The sequence below is a fragment of the Giraffa tippelskirchi genome, chromosome 8, assembly GCF_054371585.1.
Source record: "Giraffa tippelskirchi isolate mGirTip1 chromosome 8, T2T-mGirTip1v1.2.pri, whole genome shotgun sequence".
NCBI classification, from domain to species: domain Eukaryota; kingdom Metazoa; phylum Chordata; class Mammalia; order Artiodactyla; family Giraffidae; genus Giraffa; species Giraffa tippelskirchi.
The window spans coordinates 85,971,378-85,995,984 of record NC_137282.1 but is presented as its reverse complement, the minus strand read 5'-3'; the positions used below and the strand labels follow the sequence as shown (position 1 = coordinate 85,995,984).

The 24,607-nt window shown below is 40.3% G+C and overlaps 1 protein-coding gene across 1 annotated transcript in view; it reads right to left on the bottom strand.

Moving 5' to 3' along the window:
- The window catches only part of C7 (complement C7), a 55,346-nt gene that overhangs the window by 1,718 nt on the left and 29,021 nt on the right, over window positions 1-24,607 (bottom strand). Inside the window, exons 10-17 of the mRNA XM_081517540.1 lie at window positions 22,732-22,898; window positions 21,113-21,341; window positions 18,625-18,796; window positions 15,615-15,702; window positions 13,449-13,581; window positions 9,258-9,449; window positions 4,686-4,776; window positions 1,436-1,620 (exon numbers count right to left, since the gene is read on the bottom strand). Coding sequence (XP_081373666.1) covers window positions 1,436-1,620; window positions 4,686-4,776; window positions 9,258-9,449; window positions 13,449-13,581; window positions 15,615-15,702; window positions 18,625-18,796; window positions 21,113-21,341; window positions 22,732-22,898 — 1,257 coding nt within the window. The remainder of the gene's footprint in view (window positions 1-1,435; window positions 1,621-4,685; window positions 4,777-9,257; window positions 9,450-13,448; window positions 13,582-15,614; window positions 15,703-18,624; window positions 18,797-21,112; window positions 21,342-22,731; window positions 22,899-24,607) is intronic.

Below are 24,607 nucleotides of genomic sequence, written 5' to 3'. Positions count from 1 at the left end.
CCTCAAACAGAGGGAGACAAAGAAAAGGAGAATTAACTTGCTTTGAGAAAGAGGACATGAAACCCAAAAGGCCTCATACCCCGTAAAGACCAAACAGAAACGAGTGGGAAGGAAAGCAGTGTGGGCGCTGAAGGGGCGAGCTGGAATACATCAGCCAGGCATCCCTGGAAGGAGGGTAACCAGGTCGGCCAGAAGACTGTGGTGACTGCCAAACCGAAAGTGACTCAGACATGGCCATAGAGTTGTATGTGTCACCGTCTCTGCTGCAAATGGGACAGGGGTGAGAGGAAAGGTGCCCAGGGGGTACCACGCAGGAGCAGGAGGCCCTGAGGAGCTGGTAGAGACCTTACAGATCAAGAAAGAACCATCAGGCTCCCAGATTTATAGATGGGGAAACTGAGGACCGTGACCTGGCTTGGGCAACTCAGCTCTTCCCCCTCAGAGGTGGGACCCCTGGTGGTGGTTGTCAAGGTCACTGTTAAGTGCTACCAGGACACCAGGACAGGAGACCAGCAAGTAGCATCTTCTTTTCCATCACATCCTTTTGATTGCTTCTAGGAGAAAATGTCAGCCTGGCACTGGTGTGCTTCCAACATGCCCCTTTGTTGTTGCTAAGTTGCAACAACCAGTCTCCTGCTTGGCAGGCAGATTCTTTACCACTGAGCCACCTGGGAAGACATTTTTGTGGTTACCTAATATTTATGGTAAGGGATATTTCCTATTGAAGATGTGCTATAAAATTTCCTCTTTTAAAAACTGTTATTTTTATGTGACTCTGTTTCTTTTTTTAATGAGTACATAATATGGATAATACAAGGACAGAGCAAAAATCATGAAGGTGGAATGTGATATTTGGGAGGACATTCAGGCCATCAGGGCTTCCCTGGTGGCTCAGATAGTAACAAACCTGCATGCAATGCAATCAACCTGGGTTCAATCCCTGGGTCAGGAAGATCCCCTGGAGAAGAAAATGGCAACCCACTCCAGCATTCTTGCCTGGAGAATTCCATGGACAGAGGAACCTGGCCGGCTACCATCCACGGGGTCTCAAAGAGTCAGACATGACTGAGTGACCCAACAAGTTCAGACCACCAGGGAGGGGTCTTCACCCACCACTCCCCCTCCCCAGGGAAGGCAGCTGGGGTGAATAGTGGAGATATCAGGAGACTGGGGTTCGATCCCTGGGTCAGGAAGATCCCCTGGAGAAGGGAATGGCTACCCACTCCTGTATGCAGGACCAGGCAAGGGAGGCATTTCACTCCAGAGTAAGCAGGTTCTGAGCCTGATGCCAGGCTTCACACTCAGATCAGTCTGAGTCTTTGACATACTTAGGGATGTGCTTTCATCTGTTGCTAAAATAGCAAACTACATTTTTGAAAACTTCACTCCTACTACTGAAGTACTTTTATAATCACAAATATGAAATGTCCCTTACCATCACATTTTTCCCATAGTGGACACACACCGCAAGCTTTTTCAGCTGAGGCGGGCAGAATGCAGCTCTCCCTACCAGCCACAGTGTAATTTCTACCCTGGCACTGGAGAACGTGCATCTTGCAAACGGTCAGAGGCAGTATCCTTTTGCTTCTCTCATCTCGAGCACATACATCCAAGGAGGACCTGAAACAAAATTTTTAAATTACTTCCTTTACAAAATTTTCTTTCCTCAAAGCTGAGAATGAGAAGTGAAAGGTGAGGCTCTGGGCTCAGTGCTTCAGATGTTTTCTCCCACAGCCAAATGAGGGGACAGACATTCAAATCCCCCACATTGCTAAGGCCCAATCCCCTCCAGTCTTCAAAATGAACATATTTTGCTCTTTATTTGCTCACAAGTTTTATAATCTTAGATATCTGGTGTCGATCTAGTTTCATTTAGAACAGATCAGATACAGCAAATTAAAAGAGAAGGCAATGGTCTGTTAGCAACAGCTGGTAGATTGATGGCAAAGGAGGAGACAGAAGATTAGCTAAGATCACTGGAGGGGGCCATGGCAACCCACTCCAGCATTCTCGCCTGAAGAATTCCACGAGCGGAGGAACCTGGAGGGCGACCGTCCGCAGGGTCGCAGAGAGTCTCTCACAACTGAAGCACCAGCACACACGCACACACTCAGAGGGACCGAAGTCAAATGCGACTATGTGTACCTGTGATGATTCATGTTGAGGCTTGACAGAAAACAACTAAATTCTGTAAAGCAATTATCCTTCAATTAAAAAATAAATAAATTTTGAAAAAATGGGACCACTAACGGCGGAAGAAAGCAGCTCTTCCCAGCCCAGCAGCCCTGAGAGTTCACGTCCACGTGATAGCATTATCCACAGCAGATGACTGAATTCTCAAGGGAAGATGAACTCTATTTTTCAATGCTATTTTTAGAGTATCTGTGTTTACAAAATAGTTTAGAAATATTTCTGTGAAATGTGTTACTCTTTTTCCTTATGCACTGGTGCTAAAATAGTGCCTGTATTTGAAATGTCACTAATAAAAACAACCACATATCTGAATACTGATGGGTAAGGATGCCATTACTGTAGTGAAACCTTAGACAGCAAAAGGCATTTTTGAGTAACAGACAGAATCTATATTTACTTACATATATTTAGCTCTACTGTTTTCTTCTCTAACCAAGAGCTAAATTTGTTCCGACAAAGAAATACAGAAATACATAACGGAAACAAATCCTTGTATCTTTTTTTTAATCTGTTTATTTAAACTTTAAATAGAAGTTCTCAGAACAGCTTAAACGGCAAAGACCTTACAAGCCACCTCCCTTGTTATCAGTGCACATGTAGTCGCTCAGTTGTGTCTGACTCTTTGCAACCCCATGGACTGTGGCTCTATGGAGGAGCCTAGAGGACAGGCTCATCTGTCCATGGAATTTTCCAGGCAAGAATACTTGAGCAGATTGCCATTTCCTACTCCAGGGGGTCTTCCCCACCCAGGGATCAAACCCATGTCTCTTGTGTCTCCTGCATTGGCAGCTGGATTCTTTACCACTTGGGCCATCTGGGAAGCCCATATCTGAAAAACTCCTCCCATGTGTATAAACAACAGGCTGCAGATAAACTCAATGAAGCAAAGAAGTTGAAAAGAAGATGAAGGTGAATCAAAGTAAACAATGATTAATAGAGAATAACAGCACAGTCAGAAGATTCTGGACTGACCTTTTTTTGTGTTTGTTTGCTTTTTCTCCTTTTTCTTTTCTTTTTTTTTTTTTACCATTTCCATTTATGTTATTCAGCTGTTTATTCTCTTTCATACAAGAAGTTACTTCTTATAGGATACCCCTTAGTCATCAATGTAGGTATTCAAGGAGTTGGATATGTGTCTTGATGACCATACTAACTGAAAGCCAAGCAATTGGCCAATAAATTTGTGTTTTGATTCTTAACCTTAGAGATGGTCAGTAAGTCCTAGGGACTGGATGTTTCCCATTTGCCTCTCCAGATTCACCCTCTTCTCTTCTCCACTCTGCCTGGGAAGCTGAAGTGTATGGACCACATCAACAGACTTCCTTGTCCTCTAGCTTCAGGAGTGTTAGATCATTGTGGGGCTCTGGCAGAAGAGGAGGGAGGAAAGAGAGTACAGTTGGGGTGTTTATTCCCCTGGCTCACTCCTAGGCATCTCTGAAGACCCTAAAATGAGAGACTCAATTCCTCCTCCACTAGCCCTCTGTCAACAGGTTTTCATAAATGCTCCTCTTTCACAACTTCTGACTTAGGCATGGAAAAAATGTAAACCAGTTCATAAATACTGAACTGAACCAGTTCAGTTCAGTTTCTACCAGTTCAAGAATACTGCCCTGTGGTGTGCAGTTTTCTTTACTCAATCCACATTTCTGTAAATAGTCCCACCAATAAACCTCCTCTTGTCCTAATTTAATCATGCCATCTGTATCCAACATGTAGTAATTACTTCAGCTATATTTCTACAATGGAGCGATTTCAAGTGGGATGGTGTTCTTGGAATGCAAATCTAGAAACATATTTCAAGAATTAGAGAAGCAGCTGCTTTTTTCTCTGTTGGTATTGCTTTAAAAGTTGATGTCTCTGGGGCTTCCCTGGCAGCTCAGTGGTAAAGAATCAGCCTGCCAGTGCAAGAGAGACGGGTTCAATCTCCAATCCAGGAAGATCCCACATGCTACGCATAACTAAGCCCATGCACCACAACTACTGAGCTTGTGCTCTAGAGCCTGGGAGCTGAAACTGCTGAGCCTGCATGCCCTAAAGGTCATGCTCTGCAACAAGAGAAGCCAAGGCAAAGAGAAATGCGTACACCGCAACTAGAGAGTAGCCCCCGCTTGCGGCAAGGAAGACCCAGCACAGCCAAAAATAAATAAATAAAATGATTAAAAAAAAAAAAAGAAGTTTATGTCTCAAGGGAATTTCAGCCCTAATCTCCTCAAGCTCTAAATCCTCAGTTGACAGTTTTGTCATTTTGTCCCATTTTATACAGAAAACAACCAGCCTCAAGCAATCCTTCAGCCTTCCTCACCAGCCAGACTAGAACACTGCCTGACACCACCAATGGTCAGCCCTGGTGATCCAGGCAAAAACAGGCAGCAAATGGACTGAACTGAAATGCAAAGGGCCTTGATCCTTGGTCAGTAACACCTTCGATCCAACAGAGACTAGCATCTAAGAAATCATTCAATCTATTTTGAATAGAAGAAAACAGAGCTTACCCGCATTCATAGGGCATTTTACAAACACATCTTGAATTCTGCAGTTTCTCCCAGGGCTGACATTCAGGCACTTTCGGTGCCAGAGGTGCTTCTAAAAGAAAAGAATAATGGAGATGTGACCATTAGGAGAAGAGCTTCTTTGTAGTAAACAAGGAATATTTCAATTGTTGAACCAGGCAACAAATTCTTATAATTAATAAATTAATAAAGCTATAAAGCATTTTACAAGAGATACAGCATCACAGACCCAACAAATAACGTCTTTGGTCATCAGTTCAGTTCAGTTCAATTCTCCTTAATAGATGCCCATTTAAGAGATGAGGAAACTAAGAGTCAGAAAAGTTAAGAAATTCATGCTAGTTAACAAATTGGCCAAGCCAGGATTTAAGTCCATGTTTGTCTGAATTGAAGTCCCATGGTGTAGGCTCCTTTTCTTCAAAAAGGTGGAGTTTAAAATATATTAAGAGAGTAGCACTGAAACATAAACATTACATATGTAAAATAGATAGCTGGTGGGAATTTGCTGTATGATGCAGGGAGCTCAACCTGGTGCTCTGTGACAACCCAGAAGTATGGGATGGTGTGGGAGGTGGGAGGGAGGTTCAAGGGAAGGGGACATATACATACTTACGGCTGATTCACATTTTTGTATGGCAGAAACCAACACATTGTAAAGCAATTATCCTCCAATTAAAAATTTTAAAAAAGAAGGTGGGGTTTAAAAACTGTGTGTTATTTGGGTACGTTTTGCCCACTGTGCCTATCATGAGACAGAAAGCATACCATAATATAACCTATACAAGAAGAACTCTCAGTATCTCAAGGATGACTATAATAATCTCTTACATGTAAATGTCCAAGTGGTCTCCCCTCAACAGTGAGTAAATGTCTGGAGGTATTTACATCGATAAAATCCTTTCCTTCATGTTTACTACAAACCGATAGAAAGCCAATTACCATTCCAGTTTCGTCAGGGAAACACCTTGGTCCGACTTGCAAGAGCTTAATTTGCCATGGCCGCAGCTAGGCCTGACTACAAAGTGAAGAGTGTACACCATCTTGCCATTTCCACCTCCTGGCAGCTTCATTACAATGGAATTCTGTGGCATATACTTTTTCATCATCAAACTAGTTACCTGTTAGATATACCTGTAAAGATCATTTGTCTGAAGGTCATGTTTTTATGGATGCACAAACTGTCGAATGCTTCCTTACTTTTGGAAAACTTAAGAGCTTTAGACATGACAGGAAAATCTCATGAACAAGGAAGGCATAAACTTGTAAAAATGGTAGCAAGGTGAAGTATGTCTGTCGTGTCCAGCATTATCTATAGCAAGTATTTATTCTTTAAGCATTTTTCTTTAAAATGGTATTATCTTAAATGCGATATAGTATCCTGAATTGGATCCTAGACGATGAAAACGACATCCGTGGAAAAACGTGATGAATGAAGAATCTGTAGTTTAGTTGACAGTGTTGTACTAATTAATATTAATGCCTTGGTTTTGACCAACTAAATTATGTCAAGGTATATGAGGTGTCAATAGTATGGGAAGATGAGTAAAGGGTATATGGAAACTATAATGCAACTTTTCTGAAATCTTAAATGATTCCAAAATAAAATACTTTGATGGTATTATTTACATCAATGCTTCTCAACCAGGGACAGTTTTGCCCCCCAGGGGACACTGGGCAAAGTCAAGGGACATTTTCGGTTGTTATCCCTGTGAGATAGCAGAGACCAGGGATTCTGCCAAACATGTCACAATACATAGGATAGGCTACCACAACAAAGAATTATCAGGTCCCAAAATTCCAATAGTGTTGGGGTTGAGAAAGTCTGATCTAAATGTACCCAAGCTGAAGTTCAATGATTAAGCTGTGTAAATGAATTCTCCATTATTATTAGCAGCTTTTTTGCTAATCATTCTTAAGAATGAAATTTTAGATTTTACATATTTTCTAAAAGTTCTCATAATTGCTTTGTAAAAAATCGCTTGTGGAATTACCTAGACAAGGGACTTGCGTGTAGAAAGAACATGGCTTTGTCATCTTCATAGCTTAATTAACCAAGTAAACCCACTCTTAGGATCCACCTACAGAAGTACCTTCACTATTTTAAAATCAAATATCTTCACATCAAGGCTAAATACCACTGGGGGTGGAGATAAATGAGAGACACGTGTTTAACGGGTAGAGTTTCAGTTTGGGAAGAAGGAATGTTGGATGACAGTGATGGTTGAACAATAATGGGAATGTATTTAATGCTTCTGAATTGCACATTTTTAAATGGTTAAAATGGTAAATGTTGTGTGTATTTTACTACAATTAAAAAAAAAGACTACATAAACAGCAGGTATTTTAAAACTCTGGAAGCTAACAAACCTGGCCCTTTTTTGTTTGTTATAGGCTTATTTTAAGGGTAGTTATTATTGTTATCCACGTCTTTCAAAAAATACACAGGTTTGGAAAACATCCTTAATTAAAGCCTTAATAGAATTTGCTGAGGGGGAGAAAATTCATACCAAATTGTACTATAAAGTGACTGAAAAAGACATTTCAGAAAAAAAAAAGTATATAATCTCATTTAGAGGAAAAGAGAAACCTCATCAACTATGCACTGTTCTCTTTAATTTTAACAATATTGGTACAGGTCCCTTAGTTTATCCCAAATAACTCAGTCATGCTTCAGTGCGTGTGGAAAACAAAGCTGTCGTCTCTGCTGTGGTCCTCTGACAGCCACAGAGCACGTGGGATGGGCATGGAGGCCATTCCACGAACATGCTTCCCTCCTATTGTCCTCTACAGTCTATTTAATACCACAGCCCAGGTCTCCATCAGCCATAGAACCCTCCAGGCAACCTACTCTCTTTTTAGTTGTGCACATCTAATCTACCCCATATTATTACTCATGGAATCAACTACTTCATCTTCGTCATAGATGACAAACTTCAAAGTTAAAGTTGCTCAGTCGTGTACAATGCTTTGCAACCTCATGGACTGTAGCCCACCAGACTCCTCTGTCCATGGGCTTCTCCAAGCAAGAATACTGGAGTGAGTTGCCGTTCCCTTCTCCAGGGGATTTTCCTGATCCAGGGATTGAGCAGAGACTCCTGCATTGCCAGGCAGATTCTTTATCATCTGAGTCACCAGGGAATATTATTATTACTTATGGAATCAGCTATTTCATCTTTGCCATAGAAGACAAACTTCAACATTGAATTAAAAATCATATACTCATGTACGGCAAAAACCAATACAACATTGTAGAGTAATTATCTTCCAATTAAAATTTTTTTTTAAATCATATACTCAAGAAATAAGGATATCATATAAAATAGAATGGAAGTATGACTTCTTCCTTGTTTTTAACTGTTGTAAGCATAATATTTTCCATTTATTAAAGTGAAAGTCGTTCAGTCGTGTCCGACGCTTTGCGACCCCATGGACTATACAGTCCATGGAATTCTCCAGGCTAGAATACTGGAGTGGGTAGCCGTTTCCTTCTCCAGGGGATCTTTCCAACCCAGAGATCGAACCCAGGTCTCCCGCATTGCAAGCGGATTCTTTACCAGCTGAGCTACCAGGGAAGTCTGTTTATTTAAAAATGTAAACAAAAAAGAAAGAGTTTATTTTGAAAACAAATCCAACCCGTCTTAAGTATCTCTGAAAAGAAATAGTTTGAAACATTTTCTACAAGTGGACTTATTTACGAAACAGAAATGGAATCACAGTTGTAGGAAACAAACTTATGGTTACCAGGAGGGAAGGGCGGAAGAGTTAAATTGGGAGGTTGGGATGGACATATACACATTACGATATATAAAATAGGTACTAATAAGGACTTACTGTATAGTACAGAAACTCCACTCAATACTCTATAAAGACCTACATGGGTAAAGAATCTAAAAAAGAGTGGATACATGTATATGCATAACTGATTCACTTTGTTGTACACCTAAAACTAACACAACATTGCAAATCAACTATACTCCAATAAAAATTAAAAACATTTTAAAAGGCCATTTTAATTTGCCATATGTTCAAAATACTGGATATTTGGATTTCTACTATTAAGAATAATTTCACAAACCACAATACTTTCCTTTTCATAACTTCTGCTTTGCAGGCTTAAATGTAAATGCTTTTAAATATTCAATTTCAATAACACTAATAAACTGTAAGAGCCCAAAAATGAAATAGTCAGAATTTTATATAAATTGTGATCTCAACTCTGTATTTCATAAAAGTACATTTTTAAAAAGTCAGGAGGAAGCCTGAAATCATCTTTTAGAAATTCTTTGTTTTCTTGGTATTCTACAAATATAAAGCTATTCATGGATATGAAGGATTTAACTTAAAATCTGAGAATCACCTGGGCTATTCTTGCCTTTCCTTGAATTCTGTGAGTCTATGTGTTATGTGCAAAAAGTCTAGTTACCCAGTCTAGACCTCCTTCTCATAGTGGGGTCTGGATGGAGGGAATGATTCCATCATAGAAGTTCAGAACGGCCACAGGGACTCTCACTCCCTGAGTTCACGTGTCCTTGGACAGACCCAGGAGCCACTCACCTTTCTGCACACACTGGACATTCTTTACCTCAGGGCTCCACTTAAGGCTGGAACTACAGAGAAATGTCGAAGGACCTTCTAAGGATCTGCTGCCTGAACAGGAAATGGTCACCTTCTCGCCAATGGTATAGAAAGGTTTGTGGGGATGACTCTGTATACCATCCATCAGTGCAGGCAGAACGCAGGCAATTTCTAAAGAGAAAAGAGAGCAAAATACAAGGTTTCTTGCTTTCCTAGATTATCTTTTTAAAAATGACAGCCCTGAATGGTGCTGATATACTTGTTCTGCTTTTTCAAACTAGAGGACAAGGAAGAAGAGGTGAGTTCACTCTTAGGAGGCCCTGAAACACATGTCCCACCATGCCTGTCATGTAGTGTTGTAAACGACTGTAAATGAAAACAGTTCCCACCCTCTCACCCCTGCCCGCAAAGTCATATGACAACTTAAAATGAACAAGCATTATAAGGTCCCAAGTCCAGCCTGCTGTCAAAACCAGACTTTTCACAGCTGCCACTTCTCTCTCATCTGGTGAAGTCTCACCAAAATTTTCCCAAGAGCTGTGTTCATTTGCATGTCATTGCATATATCCAATTAGATATTTTGCTCTCTGAAATTTTTAAAGAACCACCTTTAACCTTGCAACCATGAGCATGTTAAATCTTTCTTGGTTTCCCATTTCTATCTTTCCTTATTCCATTACAGTCATTAGTTCATATCTTCTACTTAAAAAAAAAAAAAAGGAAAAAAATGAAAAACATGCATAATGGTAGAAAGCAAGTCAGAATTCATGACTTAAAAAAAAAATCTTTCTAGTGGGATTTTGGATAATATCCTACAAAGTCCTGCTCTATTTCTGCACCATCTTTATCAGAAAATCCATTCATTCATTCAACATCAGCATTTATTGAGGGCCTACATTTGGCCAAGTATGTTGAATGCTGCTAGGGACACAAAATATTGGTCACATACTCCGCCTTCAAATAACTAATAATCTAGCATCAGAACTGTTTATTTCTGGCCATGATGCATTTGTCGGTTTCACACTAATGCTCCCACTAAGACATATAGGAAGGCTGTAAAAGTTATAAGAAAAACTATTTCTGAGAGCATCAGAGAACAATCAGAGCAGTGGAAATCCCAAGGTATAAGACTCTAGAAAAAGGAAAGTCTAAAGCAGTGATTACAACATTTGGTGATACTTTTGTCCTTGAGGCTATTTGTAAATTTGAAAAAAAAAATTTTTTTTAATGTGCTGAAGGGCTGCTAAACTAAGGAGAAAGCTACAGCTCAGAGGCTGAATAGCTGCAGAGAGTTTTTAGCAGTCTCACAGGGCTAGGAGATCAAAAATTACAGTTCAGTCCTATTACAAAAGAGGAGCCTCAGTAGAAATCCAATACTTTCCCTTATGATCCCTTAATGGTTATAACCTAGGATAAAGGTAAACTGGACATAAATCAGCCTTGTTCTTGCCAGAAACAAACCTAAATTTTTTCTAGAGAAGAATAACATCATGTAAAGTCTCAAATTATTAGTCTCTAAAATAAAGTCTGGCATTCAATCAAAACTAATCTAATATTCAAAAATACAATAGAAACAGATCTACAGCAGATCCTGATGGTGGGGCTAACAGACATGAACCATGAAATAACTATGATTAGTATGTTGGAAAAAATTAAATTAGAATAGGGAGAGTTTCAACAGAGAACTAGAAAGTATAGAAAAGTGGGCAAATGGTTTATATGGAATTGGAAAATGAAATTAAGAATTCAATAGAGTTCTTGAAAGCAGATTATAACGAGAGTACCTAGAATTAATAAACTAGAATATAGATTAACAGAACATACTTAGAATGAAACAGAAAGAGGAAAATTGATGTAAAGCAAAGAAATATAGGGAATTTCCTCGTGGTCCAGTGGTTGAGACTCAGCGCTTTCATTGCCGTGGGCCTGGATTTGATCCCTGGTCAGGGAACTAAGGGGCTTCAGCTGCCTTGGTGGCTCAGATGGTAAACAATCTGCCTGCAATGCAGGAGATCCAGGTTTGATTCGTGGGTCAGGAAGATCCCCTGGAGAAGGGAATGGCTACCCACTCCAATATTCTTGCCTGGAGAATCCCATGGACAGAAGAACCTGACGGGCTACAGTCCATGGAATTGCAAAGAGTCAGACACAACTGAGTGACTAACATTTTCACTTTCAAGTAACTAAGATCACAAAGTAAGCAAAAAAAGAAAGAAATGTAGCACACACACACACACATATATATACATGTATGTATATGTGTATACATTGCAAAAAATGTCTCATCTATGTCTCATGAGCAGAGGTGGGCAAGAATTAGACAGCAATATTTAAGGACAAAAGTGAGTAATTTTCTAAAATTGACCAAAAACATTAAAGGGTAGGTTAAAAACTGCTTTGAAGATCAACCAGGACAAAGAAAATCACACTTAGGCAGTTGCTTCTAAAATAAATAAATAAATAAATAAATTCTTAGAAACATCTAGACCAAAACAGTATATGATTTCCAAAAGAGAAACAATAAACCTGAAAGTTGACTTCTCACTAGAAAATAATGAAATTAGAAGCCAATGTAAAAAAATGTTAAAAAGTTTAAAGACAATAACTGCTAACCTAGAATTCCTTACCCAGTAAAGATATCCTTCAAAAGTAAAGATAAAACAAGAATATTTCAGATGAACAAAGAGTGGGACAATTCCTCACCAGTAGATACACAATAAAGAAAAAGAAGCTCTTCAAGCAAAGTAATCTTTTCAAAGAATCGGCTTTTAGCTTTATTACTCCTAGCTAGGGAATATTTATTAATACATTCTATTCAGGAATATTGATATCCTATTTCTTCTGGAGAAGACAGAGACAAAGAAAACAGGAGAATTTCCAAGTCATTAAGAAAAAGACTAACAAACCTCCAGAAAAAATGCCCAAAAGATTAGACAGCCACTTCATCATAAAAAGTATGCAAATGGCAATAAATATATGAAAACAGGCTTAACAACGTTAGTCATCAGAAGAAATACAAATTTTAAAATATAAATTAAAAAACAAGATACTGCTACACACTCACCACTATGGCGAAAAAAATTTTTAAAGATAGATGTGATCAAGTGTAGGTGAGGATACAGAGCAATTTTGAATTCTCAGATTCTATCCAAGATGTATATTGGTACAACCACTTGGAAAACTGGTGTGGTGGTTTAGTTGCTAAGTCATGTCCTACTCTTGCAACCCCATGGACTGTCTGCCAGGATCCTGTATCCATGGGATTTCCCAGGCAAGATTACTGGAGTGTGTTGCCGTTTCCTTCTCCAGGGGATCTTTCTGACCTAGGGATGGAATTCGCATCTCCTGCGTTGAAAATGTTCTCCTGCCCTGCAAGTGGATTCTTTACCAAAACTGGTAGCATACCAAATCTAAATGTGTGTGTGCCTGATAACTCAGACATTTCACTAATAGGTATGTACCCAAGAAAGCAAAATGTATGTGTGTGCACTCAGACTTTCCTCACATAGCACAAAACAATCAATATAGGAAAAATATATCCCAGTAGTGCTGCCTATCCATCTGCTGCAGAATCTTACATTATAGTACAGCTGAGATGGGAACCAGAGAACAGTGTTAGGGTGATACAACATGCAGAAGCACTTACTCAGATGCTGACATCTAAACAGACTAGGATACAAAGCATTTGAGGAAGTAGATTATAGTAAATCCCTGCTAACTGAATTCTGAAGAATGTCATGACTAGAACTGAGAACTGGCTAGAACTTGGCTAGAACTGAGCTCCCTGACCTATTCTGATTTACCCCAGAAACTTTAAAATTGCAATTAAGATTTCCCAGGTGATCCAGTGGTTAAAATTCCAGTAGTCACATGCTGCCAATGCAAGGGATACTGTATTAGATCCCACATGCCATGTGGTGCAGCCAAAAAAGATTTGGGGAAAAAAAAAAAAGGAATAAAAATGTAGTAAAACATGCCTCACCTAACAGGACCACTAGCAGCTAGAGAAAGCTGAGGATTTTTTCAAGGTACTCCTGAAACCTGAATGGTATCATATGAGCCTTTCAGGAAAAAAAAGATCAAGACAAGAGCATACGATGAGTAGCTAGTTATTCTGACTTATTCCCTTCCACTTGTCTTAAATGAAATAACACAACCAAGACCACTCACTCTGACAATGCATTTTCCCAACAAGCCACTGCAAATCTTCTCCACATCTGGCAACAGGATCTCCAACCAGAGAGTATCCTTCATTGCAAGTATACACTATGTTTTTCCCAACAGGAAATGTGGCACCTTCATCCTAAACAGAAATAAAAGATGGAGAGAGGAAGAATACATCTCTTTTGCATTAATAAATTGTTTCTTTAGATATATTCAGCCTTTAAACCATGACTTCTGTAATCGTTAGGCAACCTACATTCAAATAGCTCACTCTGAAGACTGTCCACAAAGTCATTTTTTCCTATACAGTCCTAATTAACAATACTGATACCATCATTAATTGAAATAAAGATATTAATGCCACTATACTATAATTTATTGACTGCTCCCCAAATGAAGCACTGTACTAAACATTTTATCAAAATTGTTTTAGTGGCCAAGTAACTTCTCTTATACTTTCAGGAAAGTCTGTTATCAGATTTTAGAAATGTCTTTGTCAGTCAACTCTTCCTAGTGAGGTGTTACGGGCTGTCCACCAGCAATCATACCCTACAAAAGCCATTATGAACAGGGAGAAATATTTACATCTTATTAACATGTTCATGGAAGTCTGAGTTTCCCACTGATGACTCTTCAGAGAAGCATAATGCTGCTCTTCACCCACTACTCTCCCCTGCCCCATCCTATAAGGAAAGTGTTGCTGGAGCTGAGTCAGATTTGAGGGCAAGTCACTAGCCTATAATGTCAAGAGGTGAGATTTCATGGTAAAGCAAGGAAGAATCTGAAGTCTGAGCCTCGAGGGAGTCATCATGCTTGTTTGGTTTCTCTATTGGTGCCTTTCCTTATCCTTCTAGTTCTCTGCTACTCAAGGGGATGGTGAAGAAAATCGGCCTGGAAGAGGACTTGCAGATGGAACAACTCTGCTGTAGGCATTAGAACAAAATTCTATGGAGCCTGCTTCTCAGAGTCCTACTCATCCTGATCCATTCTGGCTCCATTATGGGAGTTGGTAGGAAACACAGCACCCAGATTGGCATTGAGATTTGTAGAAAATGGGGAAAGATACTTAATCTGCTTTGGTTCTAGTCCCTAAGCCTTCCTCTTTCTTGCAGAAGGGACGTCTATATGAGAAAGTCTAACTCAACAGTGTCTAAACCTGCCCATCTCTGTCAGAATCACTAGCAGCAATTTTAAAACAAAGAAAAAAGATTCTCATGCTCTACCCCAAACTTACAAAATAGGGGGTGGGGGGGGAGGAAGAAAGGTCAAGTAATAATGCATTGTTCAGTTCCCTGGGTGCCTACGAGGTAGCCAGTCCACAGGACAGTGTTTAGAACCTCCAGTTCTTTACAGGACACCACAGGCACTGCAGCTGAAGACAGCATACACACCTCTGAATAGTACCTACATCTGGGGAAATCTCAGCAAACACTCGGTGGGTATATGTTCAAGGGCCTGGCATCTGAGAGACAGAAGCTGTCATGGAGAAAGCAAGGCTGGTGGCATTGAGAAAATCCTGATGAACAGTAATTCCTGTGTGAGCACAAAGAGACACTTACTGGGGTTTGGAGCCCAAGTCTCATCATAACAAGGGTGAGAAGAGCACAAATTAATGTGATCCCAAAGGCAAGAAAGTTCTCCAGAGTGACAGTGGCAGATGACTCGTGTTCCTTCCTGAACAAGAAAACTGCTCAAAGTACAATGACCCATATCTCACCAGACACTGGCTAAATGTCTACTGGCTCCTGGAATACATGGAATGCTTCACCCCCGCCCTGGTAGTTATGAAAAACTTTAAACGACTCCTTTCAGTGGAAAAAATATGGAAAGTTCTCTATATTGAAAACTTTGCTTATAGATTCCTACTTTCATGTTCAGAATGGAAATGTTTAGCAGCCCTTTGGTATGATTACATTTCTAATTCATTGGGTGGTGATATTGATTTCCCCTGCCATAAGAGATACACTGCCTTCTGCAGAATTCTAATCACCTTGGGCCAAAGAAGAAAAGTCACAAACTAAAACCCTCACCGATAAAAACTAAAATTCACACATAAAACGTTTTTAGCACTGCTTCATCACAGGAGGAGGAAATAGATTATGGACATCAGTAGAGAGCTAGAACTTGGAGCAAAGAGGATATGTAAAGAAAAAAATCTCTTTCATAACCAACTTGAACAAATCCATCTTTCAAGGCAGGAGGTGATGAACAGAATTTTGTTGGAACCAAAGACAAGGGAAAACAATGTGGTTCAAGCAATCTGAAAGGAAAAGGAAATAAAACATAATTAATGTGATGGATTTTCTACTGTTAATAAATATTTTACACTACAGTGAATTTTTCATTTGCATCGAAGGGACTCAATCACGTAAGTAAGTTGATGTGATGTTTTTGTCATTCTCAGAACCAAACACCTGATCACATCCATGATAGAAAATACAAACACAAACTTGAGCTTCTAAAAGATAACAACCAGGTCAGCAGTGCAGAAAATAAGCATAAAGAAAAGAGAAAGAAATAAAAGTGATTGGACAACACACATCTTTATATGACTTCTAGAGGACATCCATCTAACACTACTTTTTCTCCTGCTGTCTGTCTCTTAAATACTTTAAACACAGAATTAATTCTCTATTGAAAATAAGGTAATTCAAGTTCATGATCCTGGAAGAGAGGTAACACAAAATAACCACTTTTGACTGAGGGCTCACTAAGTGCTAAGCACCATGGCAGATCTTCTACAAATGTGCCTCAGCTCAATTTACATGCACAGTAACCCCCTGAGATATGTGGGAAAAGTCTCAGAAAGTCTGAGTAACTTGTCCAAGGTTATAGAGTAAAAAATACCAGGACTAGATTCACATCTAGTCAGTTGTTGTTCAATCGCTCAGTCATGTCCGACTCTTTGCAACCCCATGGACTGTAGCATGCCAGGCTTCCCTGTCTTTCACCATCTCCCGGGGTTTGCTCAAACTGATGCCCATTGATGCCATCCAATCACCTCAGCCTCTGTAGGCTCCTTAAACTTATGCTCTTTCTACCTCTCACAAGGCAATCTCTGGCTGGGCTCAAAATAATTGAATTCAAGCAGGTCCCTGTAGGGCTCCCAGGCAGGGAGGCCTATTTTTGTCCCCTGTTTCTTATAGGCAAGACTCCAGCCTCCATGACCTTCCCTAAGGGCAGATTTAAATAGTTGCTCGTCAAGGGAGAAGCAACCAAGAAAACAGCTGAGGCAAGACTAAAGAGACCCACCACCTGAGATGAGATGAAGAGAGTGCAAGCCAGGTACACACCCTGATCCTGTCAGAGACCCCACCCTTGGACATTTGTTATAAAACCCCCTCAGCAGATCCTCTGGGCTTGGGACACATAGTTTCTTGAGGCAGGAGCCTGCTGTGTCCTCCTTTGCCTGGCACAGTAATAAAGCTATCCTTTTCTACTTCACCCAAAACACTGTCTCCGAGATTTAATTCAGCACCGGCACAGAGAGGCCGAGTCTTCGGCATCATAATCATGCTTAGAGTGACATCCATCATTAGGCAATGATTATCAGCAGTGCCTCTGAGGTCACTCTTCCACCAATATTAACTCCACTCCAGAAACATGAAATCTGAAGGGAAGCCTTACACATAGCCTCTGAATGTCACCTCCTTCTGAGCTAAGTTCCTTATATTCTTGTCACAACTGAGGAAACTCAGAAGTGTGAAGCAGTAAGCATAATTTTCCTTTTTGTACTAAGGAGAAAGAGAATATTTTCTCTCTTCTGAGCACCAAGAAGAGTGAGAATTCTCTCAGAGCTTCCTTAGGAGGCTCCTGTCCATCCAGTTTTATGTCTGCGGGTGAGGAAATACACCCGCTGGGGCCAAGGCTCCCTCAGAGACCCTCGTCTTCCCAGAAATCTGTACCCTGAATGCAGCTTTCTCCTCCTTCCAGATTACCTATGTTTGCCAGCTGCCACAGCCAAGAGATGGGACTTCCCAGGTGGCACTAGTGGTAATGAACCTGCCTGCCAATGCAGATGTAATAGGCGCAGTTTCAAACCCTGGGTGGGGAAGATCCCCTGGAGGAGGGCATGGCAACACATTCCAGAATTCTTGCTGGAGGCACCCAAGACCTAGGAATAAGGCATCCCATCTCCCTATGCTAATACCACACACCTAAGCATCTTACATTTTCGTCAACTCACGTGACCTTCAAATTATCTTTGTAGAATGTTTGCTAATCCCTGATCAGAAAAGGTTAATAAGCACAGTGTTAAAGAATGGGGTGTGCCATAAAGAATTCCAACCCAGGGGAACAATTCAGCAATGAAGCATTTTTAAAGATAGCTTTTGCTAGATCCTGACCAATAGGAAGTCGGTATCAGACAACTGGGTTAATCAGTGAAGATGTTAGTCATCTCAAATATGTGCTTGATGCTTCATCCAAAGAAAATAAATAAGAGGGGGTGGTAAATCTGAAAATAATATAACTGTTATTGACTGCCTACTATGTGCCTGGCATTGTACTACTTACTTTGCGTTCTTAACCTCATTTAATTCTGACAACTTTCGGTTATCACTGTATCTACTATTTTTATCCTGATTTTAGGGGTGTGCAAGTAACATGCTCAAGGTCTCAGAGCAGGCAGGTGGCAGATCTGCTTGATGCCAAAGCTGCTGCTCACATCCACTGAGCCAGACCGCCTCCCAGTTCCCCAGCCTTTTGTAACAGCTGCATCAGGAAAACTTGAAGCACACACATGAGGGCTTCCCAGGTGATGCTAGTGGTAAAGAGCCCACCTGCCAATGCAGGAGTTGCAAGAGATACAGTTTCAATCCCTGGGTCTGGAAGATCCCCTGGAGTAGGAAATACAGCCCACTTCTGTATTCTTGCCTGGAAAATCCCCATGGACAGAGGGCTACAGTCCATAAGGTTGCAAAGAGTCAGACACAACTGAGCGACTTGAGCACATCTAGACCAAAGAATAGAGGAATGGCATCTATATGTCAAGGCACTCTCAGTGATTCTTACTTCCCACATGCCTCTCCCGTTCAGCTGACCCCAGTGTTAAAAACCAAGCACTCCCTGATAAAATCATCATTTAGGGTTTAAATTTTTCAATAGCAGCCACTCTGTAGTCCATGCTTCTGCAGAGGGCATTGAGTTTTATGTAATTGCCAGGAGGTCTGGACTCCATTACCGCAAATGCTCCAGCTCCTCGTCTTCGCATTGCCTGGTTTCTGAGGTTTCTCCAAGGCAGGATTTCCCACCCTCACTGGGAGGTGGGTTATTGCATTCTCGACTCCTTGTTTTCTTCCCTTGAACACAGGGACCCCAAGAGGACCAGCAGTTCCACCCTCCATCCACCCCTCCTGCAAATAAGAGAGAGATTTTTTGGAGAGCACTTGGAGAGAAAGATTTCTGAGCTTAATACTAAGCTTTCTGCTAAGTGGTTATTGAGGGAGGTGACAATCCAGAGTGTACTCCCTTCACTCTGTTCACTGAGGTCTTCCACAATGGCTAGACTGTCCCTGCACACTGACCAGGACTGTCCGTATTAAGATTGCATTAACAAACTTCTTGCAACAATACCTTAAATTTGTGTATTATTTTACAACTATTTTCAAAGCACTTCCACATGCATTTTTTCATTGTTTTACTTCTCACAAGAATGAATGGAGGTAGCCAAGAGGTCTGTTAACATTTTCATTTGATAGGCATGGAATCCAAAATCAAATGGTTAAATGCTATGTCCAGTGCTGTACTGGCAGCCGAGTGCCACATCCTGACTGTAACTCGGTCTTACAGCTGAATCCAGGCTCTTTTTTTTTATCACCTCACAGTCTCTCAATAAAAGCACACAAGGTCCTATTGTTAAAGCGGTGATTGGGCCTGAGAAGAACATAGTCTCTTGGGTATCCAAGTTGCCAACCCTAGGGTTGGAGCTGCATAACATGAGGAAATACGCAAGTAGAAGTGTGTCTACCTCCTGTCAGCATCCTTCTTAACCTGCAGGCACCTCCTCACTCACCCTGGCCACCTGCCACCTCAGGGCTGGTTCCTGTCTCACAGTTTTTAGTATTTCCCCCATCATGTTCCTTGGGGGAGGGAAGAGAGAATTTGAAGCATATTCTAAGAACTTTGCTTTCCTAGTTACAAACTAATCTCAGGAACCACTCCCTCAAAGCATTATTTTCTGCTAATAGAAGGGGGTGTTCACTGCTCTTCAGCTATTTCTACTGCGTGACTTACATCCCTCTTCCCCTCTCGCCCCCAACACTCACTCCTCAGTATTGTACACACCGAAACTAAAATAATTTGTATAATAATTTCCCCCAATCTTCCTTACTCTTTCTTCCACAATTATAAATTGAGTTGTGTGTATGTGTGTGCTTAGTTGCTTAGTCGCTCAGTCGTGTCCGACTCTTTGCGACCCCATGGAATGTAGCCCGCCAGTCTCCTCAGTCCATGGGGATTCTCCAGGCAAGAATACTGGAGTGGGTTGCCATGCACTCATCCAGGGGGTCTTCCCAACCCAGGGATCGAGCCCAGTCTCCCGCATTGCAGGCATATTCTTTACCATCTGAGTCATCAGTATTAATAGTAGGTAATAAGAGCTTGATGTTTTATGATTGTTACTCCATTCCTCACCAGCAGGGGGAGCTTCCAGTTTAGCAAATAGCTGTAAATCAAACCTTCAAAGGAATGAATCACAGAGGTGGTATTTTAATTTATTGACTGGTCTCTTGGGAAGATATTAGGAGGCAAAGACGCTTTCCTGATGCTTGTCTATAAGCAACCATGGTTTAGTCATCTATTCATTCATTTATCAAACATTTATTTATTAAGTAACTTTATGAATCAAGCCCTATGTCAGGCTCCAAGAATAAAGGAAGCAAACAGTTCTGACCTTAAGAAATGAACTTTCGAGATGAAAGAGCCACATAAATAAATATAAAAACAAATATACACAAATCGTCTCATACTTTGTGTACTCATAAAGTCAACTTCATGTGCTAAATACTTAAAGCACCAAATACTCTGTTGAGCACACAGCTGTTGTTCAACAAATATTTGTGAATGAATGATTAATTGGTGGGACATAATGGAAAATAAAAACAGTGGTGTTTCCAAAGGCTTCCCACCAGAAAGGTTAGTCAGTGCAGACGAAAGCTCTGTAGACCTAAGTTAAGATAAAACTTTACTGAGATAACCATGGAAGGATGGAACATGTTTCAGGCGATAAATCTATTCTAATGGAGAGTGGAGGATTGAAGGCAGGTCTGTTAGTTCAGGGCTTTTCCTGGTGACTCAGATAGTAAAGAATCTGCCTGCAGTGCAAGAGACCCGGGTTCATTCCCTGGGTCAGGAAGATCCCCTGGAGAAAGGAATTGGCAACCCCCTCCAGTATTCTTGCCTGGAGAATCCCATGGACAGAGGAGCCCAGCAGGCTACAGTCCCTGGGATCACAAAGAATCAGACACAACTGAAGCAACCAACACTTTCTGTTAGTTGGGGAAATCAGTGAGACAGCAAAGGGCCCTGACCCCAGTAGCTACAATCTGGAGGTGGAATAGAGAGGGAGAGTCAGTTTCAAAGCCTGATGAGACTTCCGCCTATCTATACATGAAGAAGCACGATCTCAGAGGCCAGAGGGGAAGTGGTCACCATAAATGCAGCACACTGACCTGCTTGATCCCCTAAGAGGACTCCTTGCTCACACGCCACACCAAGCGTGTTTGGTTTGCAGTAGCACTGACACTGGTCTCCCTGAACAGCAGCCAGGCCACCGTTTTGACAAGGCCGACAATGGCAGGGGTCAAATTCATCCAGATACTCCTCGATGGCCCGTTTCAGGTATAGCTTTTTCACAGAGGCACAGGGTATTTCCTTGACCAGTTCATACAAAGGTGTTAGCTACACAGATAAAGACATCACATGGTCAGTAATCAGAGTTTTAGTAAGAATATTTTCCTTTTACCATTTTGGCTCAACTCCGTTAAAACAAAATCAAAAGCTACTGATCTTCATTCCAACTATTTCTTGTTCAAGTAAAAGAAGCAACTCACTTTCTTTACAAGACAAACCTGGGGAAAACTAGAACCAGATAAGGAAGGAATATTTTTTGCATTTTGTGTGAATGCATAAAATTTTTTAAAACCAATAGGACCTTCATTTTCTAGTTATTAAAAGATTATTTTGAAGACCACACATTTCCACCCTTGCAAGATTCAGGTTCTCTTCAAGGTGATGTGCCACATTTGTTGTAGGTGGCTCAGATGGTAAAGCGTCTGTCTGTTGTGCGGGAGACCCAGGTTCGATCCCTGGGTTGGGAAGATCCCCTGGAGAAGGAAATGGCAACCCACTCCAGTACTCTTGCCTGAAAAATTCCATGGACTGAGGAGCCTGGTAGGCTACAGTCCATGGAGTCTCAAAGAGTCAGGCACGACTGAGCAATTTCACTTCACTTCATGCATTTCTTAACAATTTAACATGTATAAATCTGCAACTGTTTTTATTGGTGCCTGTCTTTTTTTTTTTTAATGAGTGTTACAGATCAAGTTTTTGTGTGTTGTGTTCCTAACACCATTTTCCCCATAAGCCTTGTGGTCTTTATTGCACAGTTTTGCCTAACTCTCTGATTTTTAGGAACACATATGTTGTGTTAGACAAGAACTGACCATACCAATAAAACATCCTAAAATTCTGCCAGCCAAATTGACTATCTTTTTAGAACTAACCTGCATGACTCCAGGAACCGATAAACCATGGGCACAGGAGGAAAGATGATCTGACAAGCGTAATACTCGACAAGCCTAAGTACCTTCCTATTGAAAGAATCTGTAACTCCTCTGAATCAGGGACCAGGAAAGCACAACCAAATTTAGGTCAAATGCTAGAAATGCAAATTTTAGCATTAATTTCTCTTGGGATTTACAAGACATTTAACCTTTGCAACTGAAATATGGACATACAAGATAATGAACCTTCTGTTTCCCATTATGTATGCATTCATTTCACTATACAAACCATAATCGGGATACAGAAAACGCTAATTACAGCCTTCTCTGTTTAACCACCTTGATTTAATCTCACTTTCCCAGTGCAAATAAACATGACTGCTTTCTGGTGCTTTCTTCTTATTTTTGTCTTAGTTTTTTATTTTTTATTGGAGTACAGCTCATTAACAATGTTGTAACAGTCTCAGATGCACAGCAAAGGGACTCAGCCATACATAAACATGTTTCCATTCTCCCCTGAACTCCCCTCCCATCCAGGCCACCACATAGCACTGAACACCACATACCTTTTGTTTTATGACTTCGGGAAGATCAGGTACAGATCCTGCCCAGCGAGAATATCGCCATTTGTTTCCAGCAGGATTGTCCAGTTCCAGGTAACTAAGGCCAGCCACGAAGCCAGAACGTCCCCCTCTGACAAATGGGACCCCTCGCAACACATTGCCCTCATTTTCTAAACAAGGAAAAATCAAATAAGTTCAGATGTACAAATGAAATGAGAATGAGAAAATGAAATTGAAAATCTATCAAGTATTTTAACACAACCCATTCAATTGTATGACATTCTGGGGAAGGAAAAACTATGGAGACAGTAAAAATACCTGTGGTTGCCAAGTAGGAGGGATTTTTAGTGGATTTTTAAGATCTTTAAAGGACTTCTAGAGCGGTGAACTTGCTGTATATGAAATTATAATGGATTGTTGTTGAGTTGCGAAGTCGTGTTTGACTCTTTTTAGGTCCCATGGACTGCAGCCCGTCAGTCTCCTCTGTTCATGGGATTTCCCAGGCAAATATGCTTAAGTGGGTTGCCATTTCCTACTCCAGGGGATCTTCCTGATCCAGGGATGGAACCTATATCTCCTGCATCGGCGGGCAGATTGTTTACCACTGAATCACCAGGGGAGCCCACTATAATGTTTACATGTCATTATGTATTCGTCCGAACCCACTGAGTACAGAACCCTCATGTAAACTATGGACTCTGAGTGATTATTCCGTGTCAGTATGGGCTCATCGATTGTAACAAATGGACCACTGTGGCCTGGATGTTGATAGTGGAGGAGGCTGTGCCCATGGTTGGGGATATAGGGATTCTCTGCACTTTTTGCTCAATCATTTAGTGAACCTAAAATTACTCTGAAAACAATATCTATTAAGAGAGAAAATAAAACAGACACAATCATTACCTAACAGTAGACAATTATTAAGAGATTATTATTCATATTCTTACTGTTCTTAGTGTAATAAGAATATGTTACACAGGTGACTGTCTTGCTTCTAAGAAAATACATGTATATACTTAGGGATGAAACATCATGTTGTTTGAAACTTCCAAGTGGTTCAGCAAATATTACAAATATTTTAAATACATATTTTTGTATTGCTAAACACTCAACATTATAAATACTATACATAGATATATATATAAATATATCAAAATAATAATTATTACATATAAGGGATGGGTACATGGGTGTTTATTACTATGTTCTTTCAACATTTCTGTATATTAGAAATTTTTCATAAGAAAATGTCAGGAGGGAAAGTTCATTGCATCTGGAATACTATAATAAGCAAAATGCTTTTAATTAACAGGCATACATTAACACATAAAAAGTGTTTTAAAAAACTCAAATACTAATCAAATCCCTTTTTTTTCGTATCTGTGCCTTATAATTTCAGAAATATACTTTCATCTCCATGTGTAGTTGATTTCTACACTGATCATGACTGGAAATTCCTAACTTGCTGATCAGAGGTTAATTTTCATTTCCTTTTTTTAATCAAATTTTATAATTTCATCCAATTTTACCAATTTAAAAATTACAGTTTTATAATCAGAAGTTATTAAGTCTCATATTTTTAATAAAAATATCTGAGTGTGTCCTCATCTTCCTTGTTAGTTACATTTTTAATATGCAAATAGAACCACTTCTTTTAAAGCAGTGTATTGCTAAGTTCAGTCCCTGAACTACCAGAATCACCTGGAACGAATGCAGATTTCTGATATCAGATGGATATCTAGAAGGAAATAGCTGGGAGAAAAGCTGAACAGGCTAACCAGGTAATCCTCACGCACACCAAAGTGTGAGAATTACCACCTTAACTGATAAGCTTGTTTACAAGATACAGAGTCTAAGAAATCAGCTTTCATATTTATTT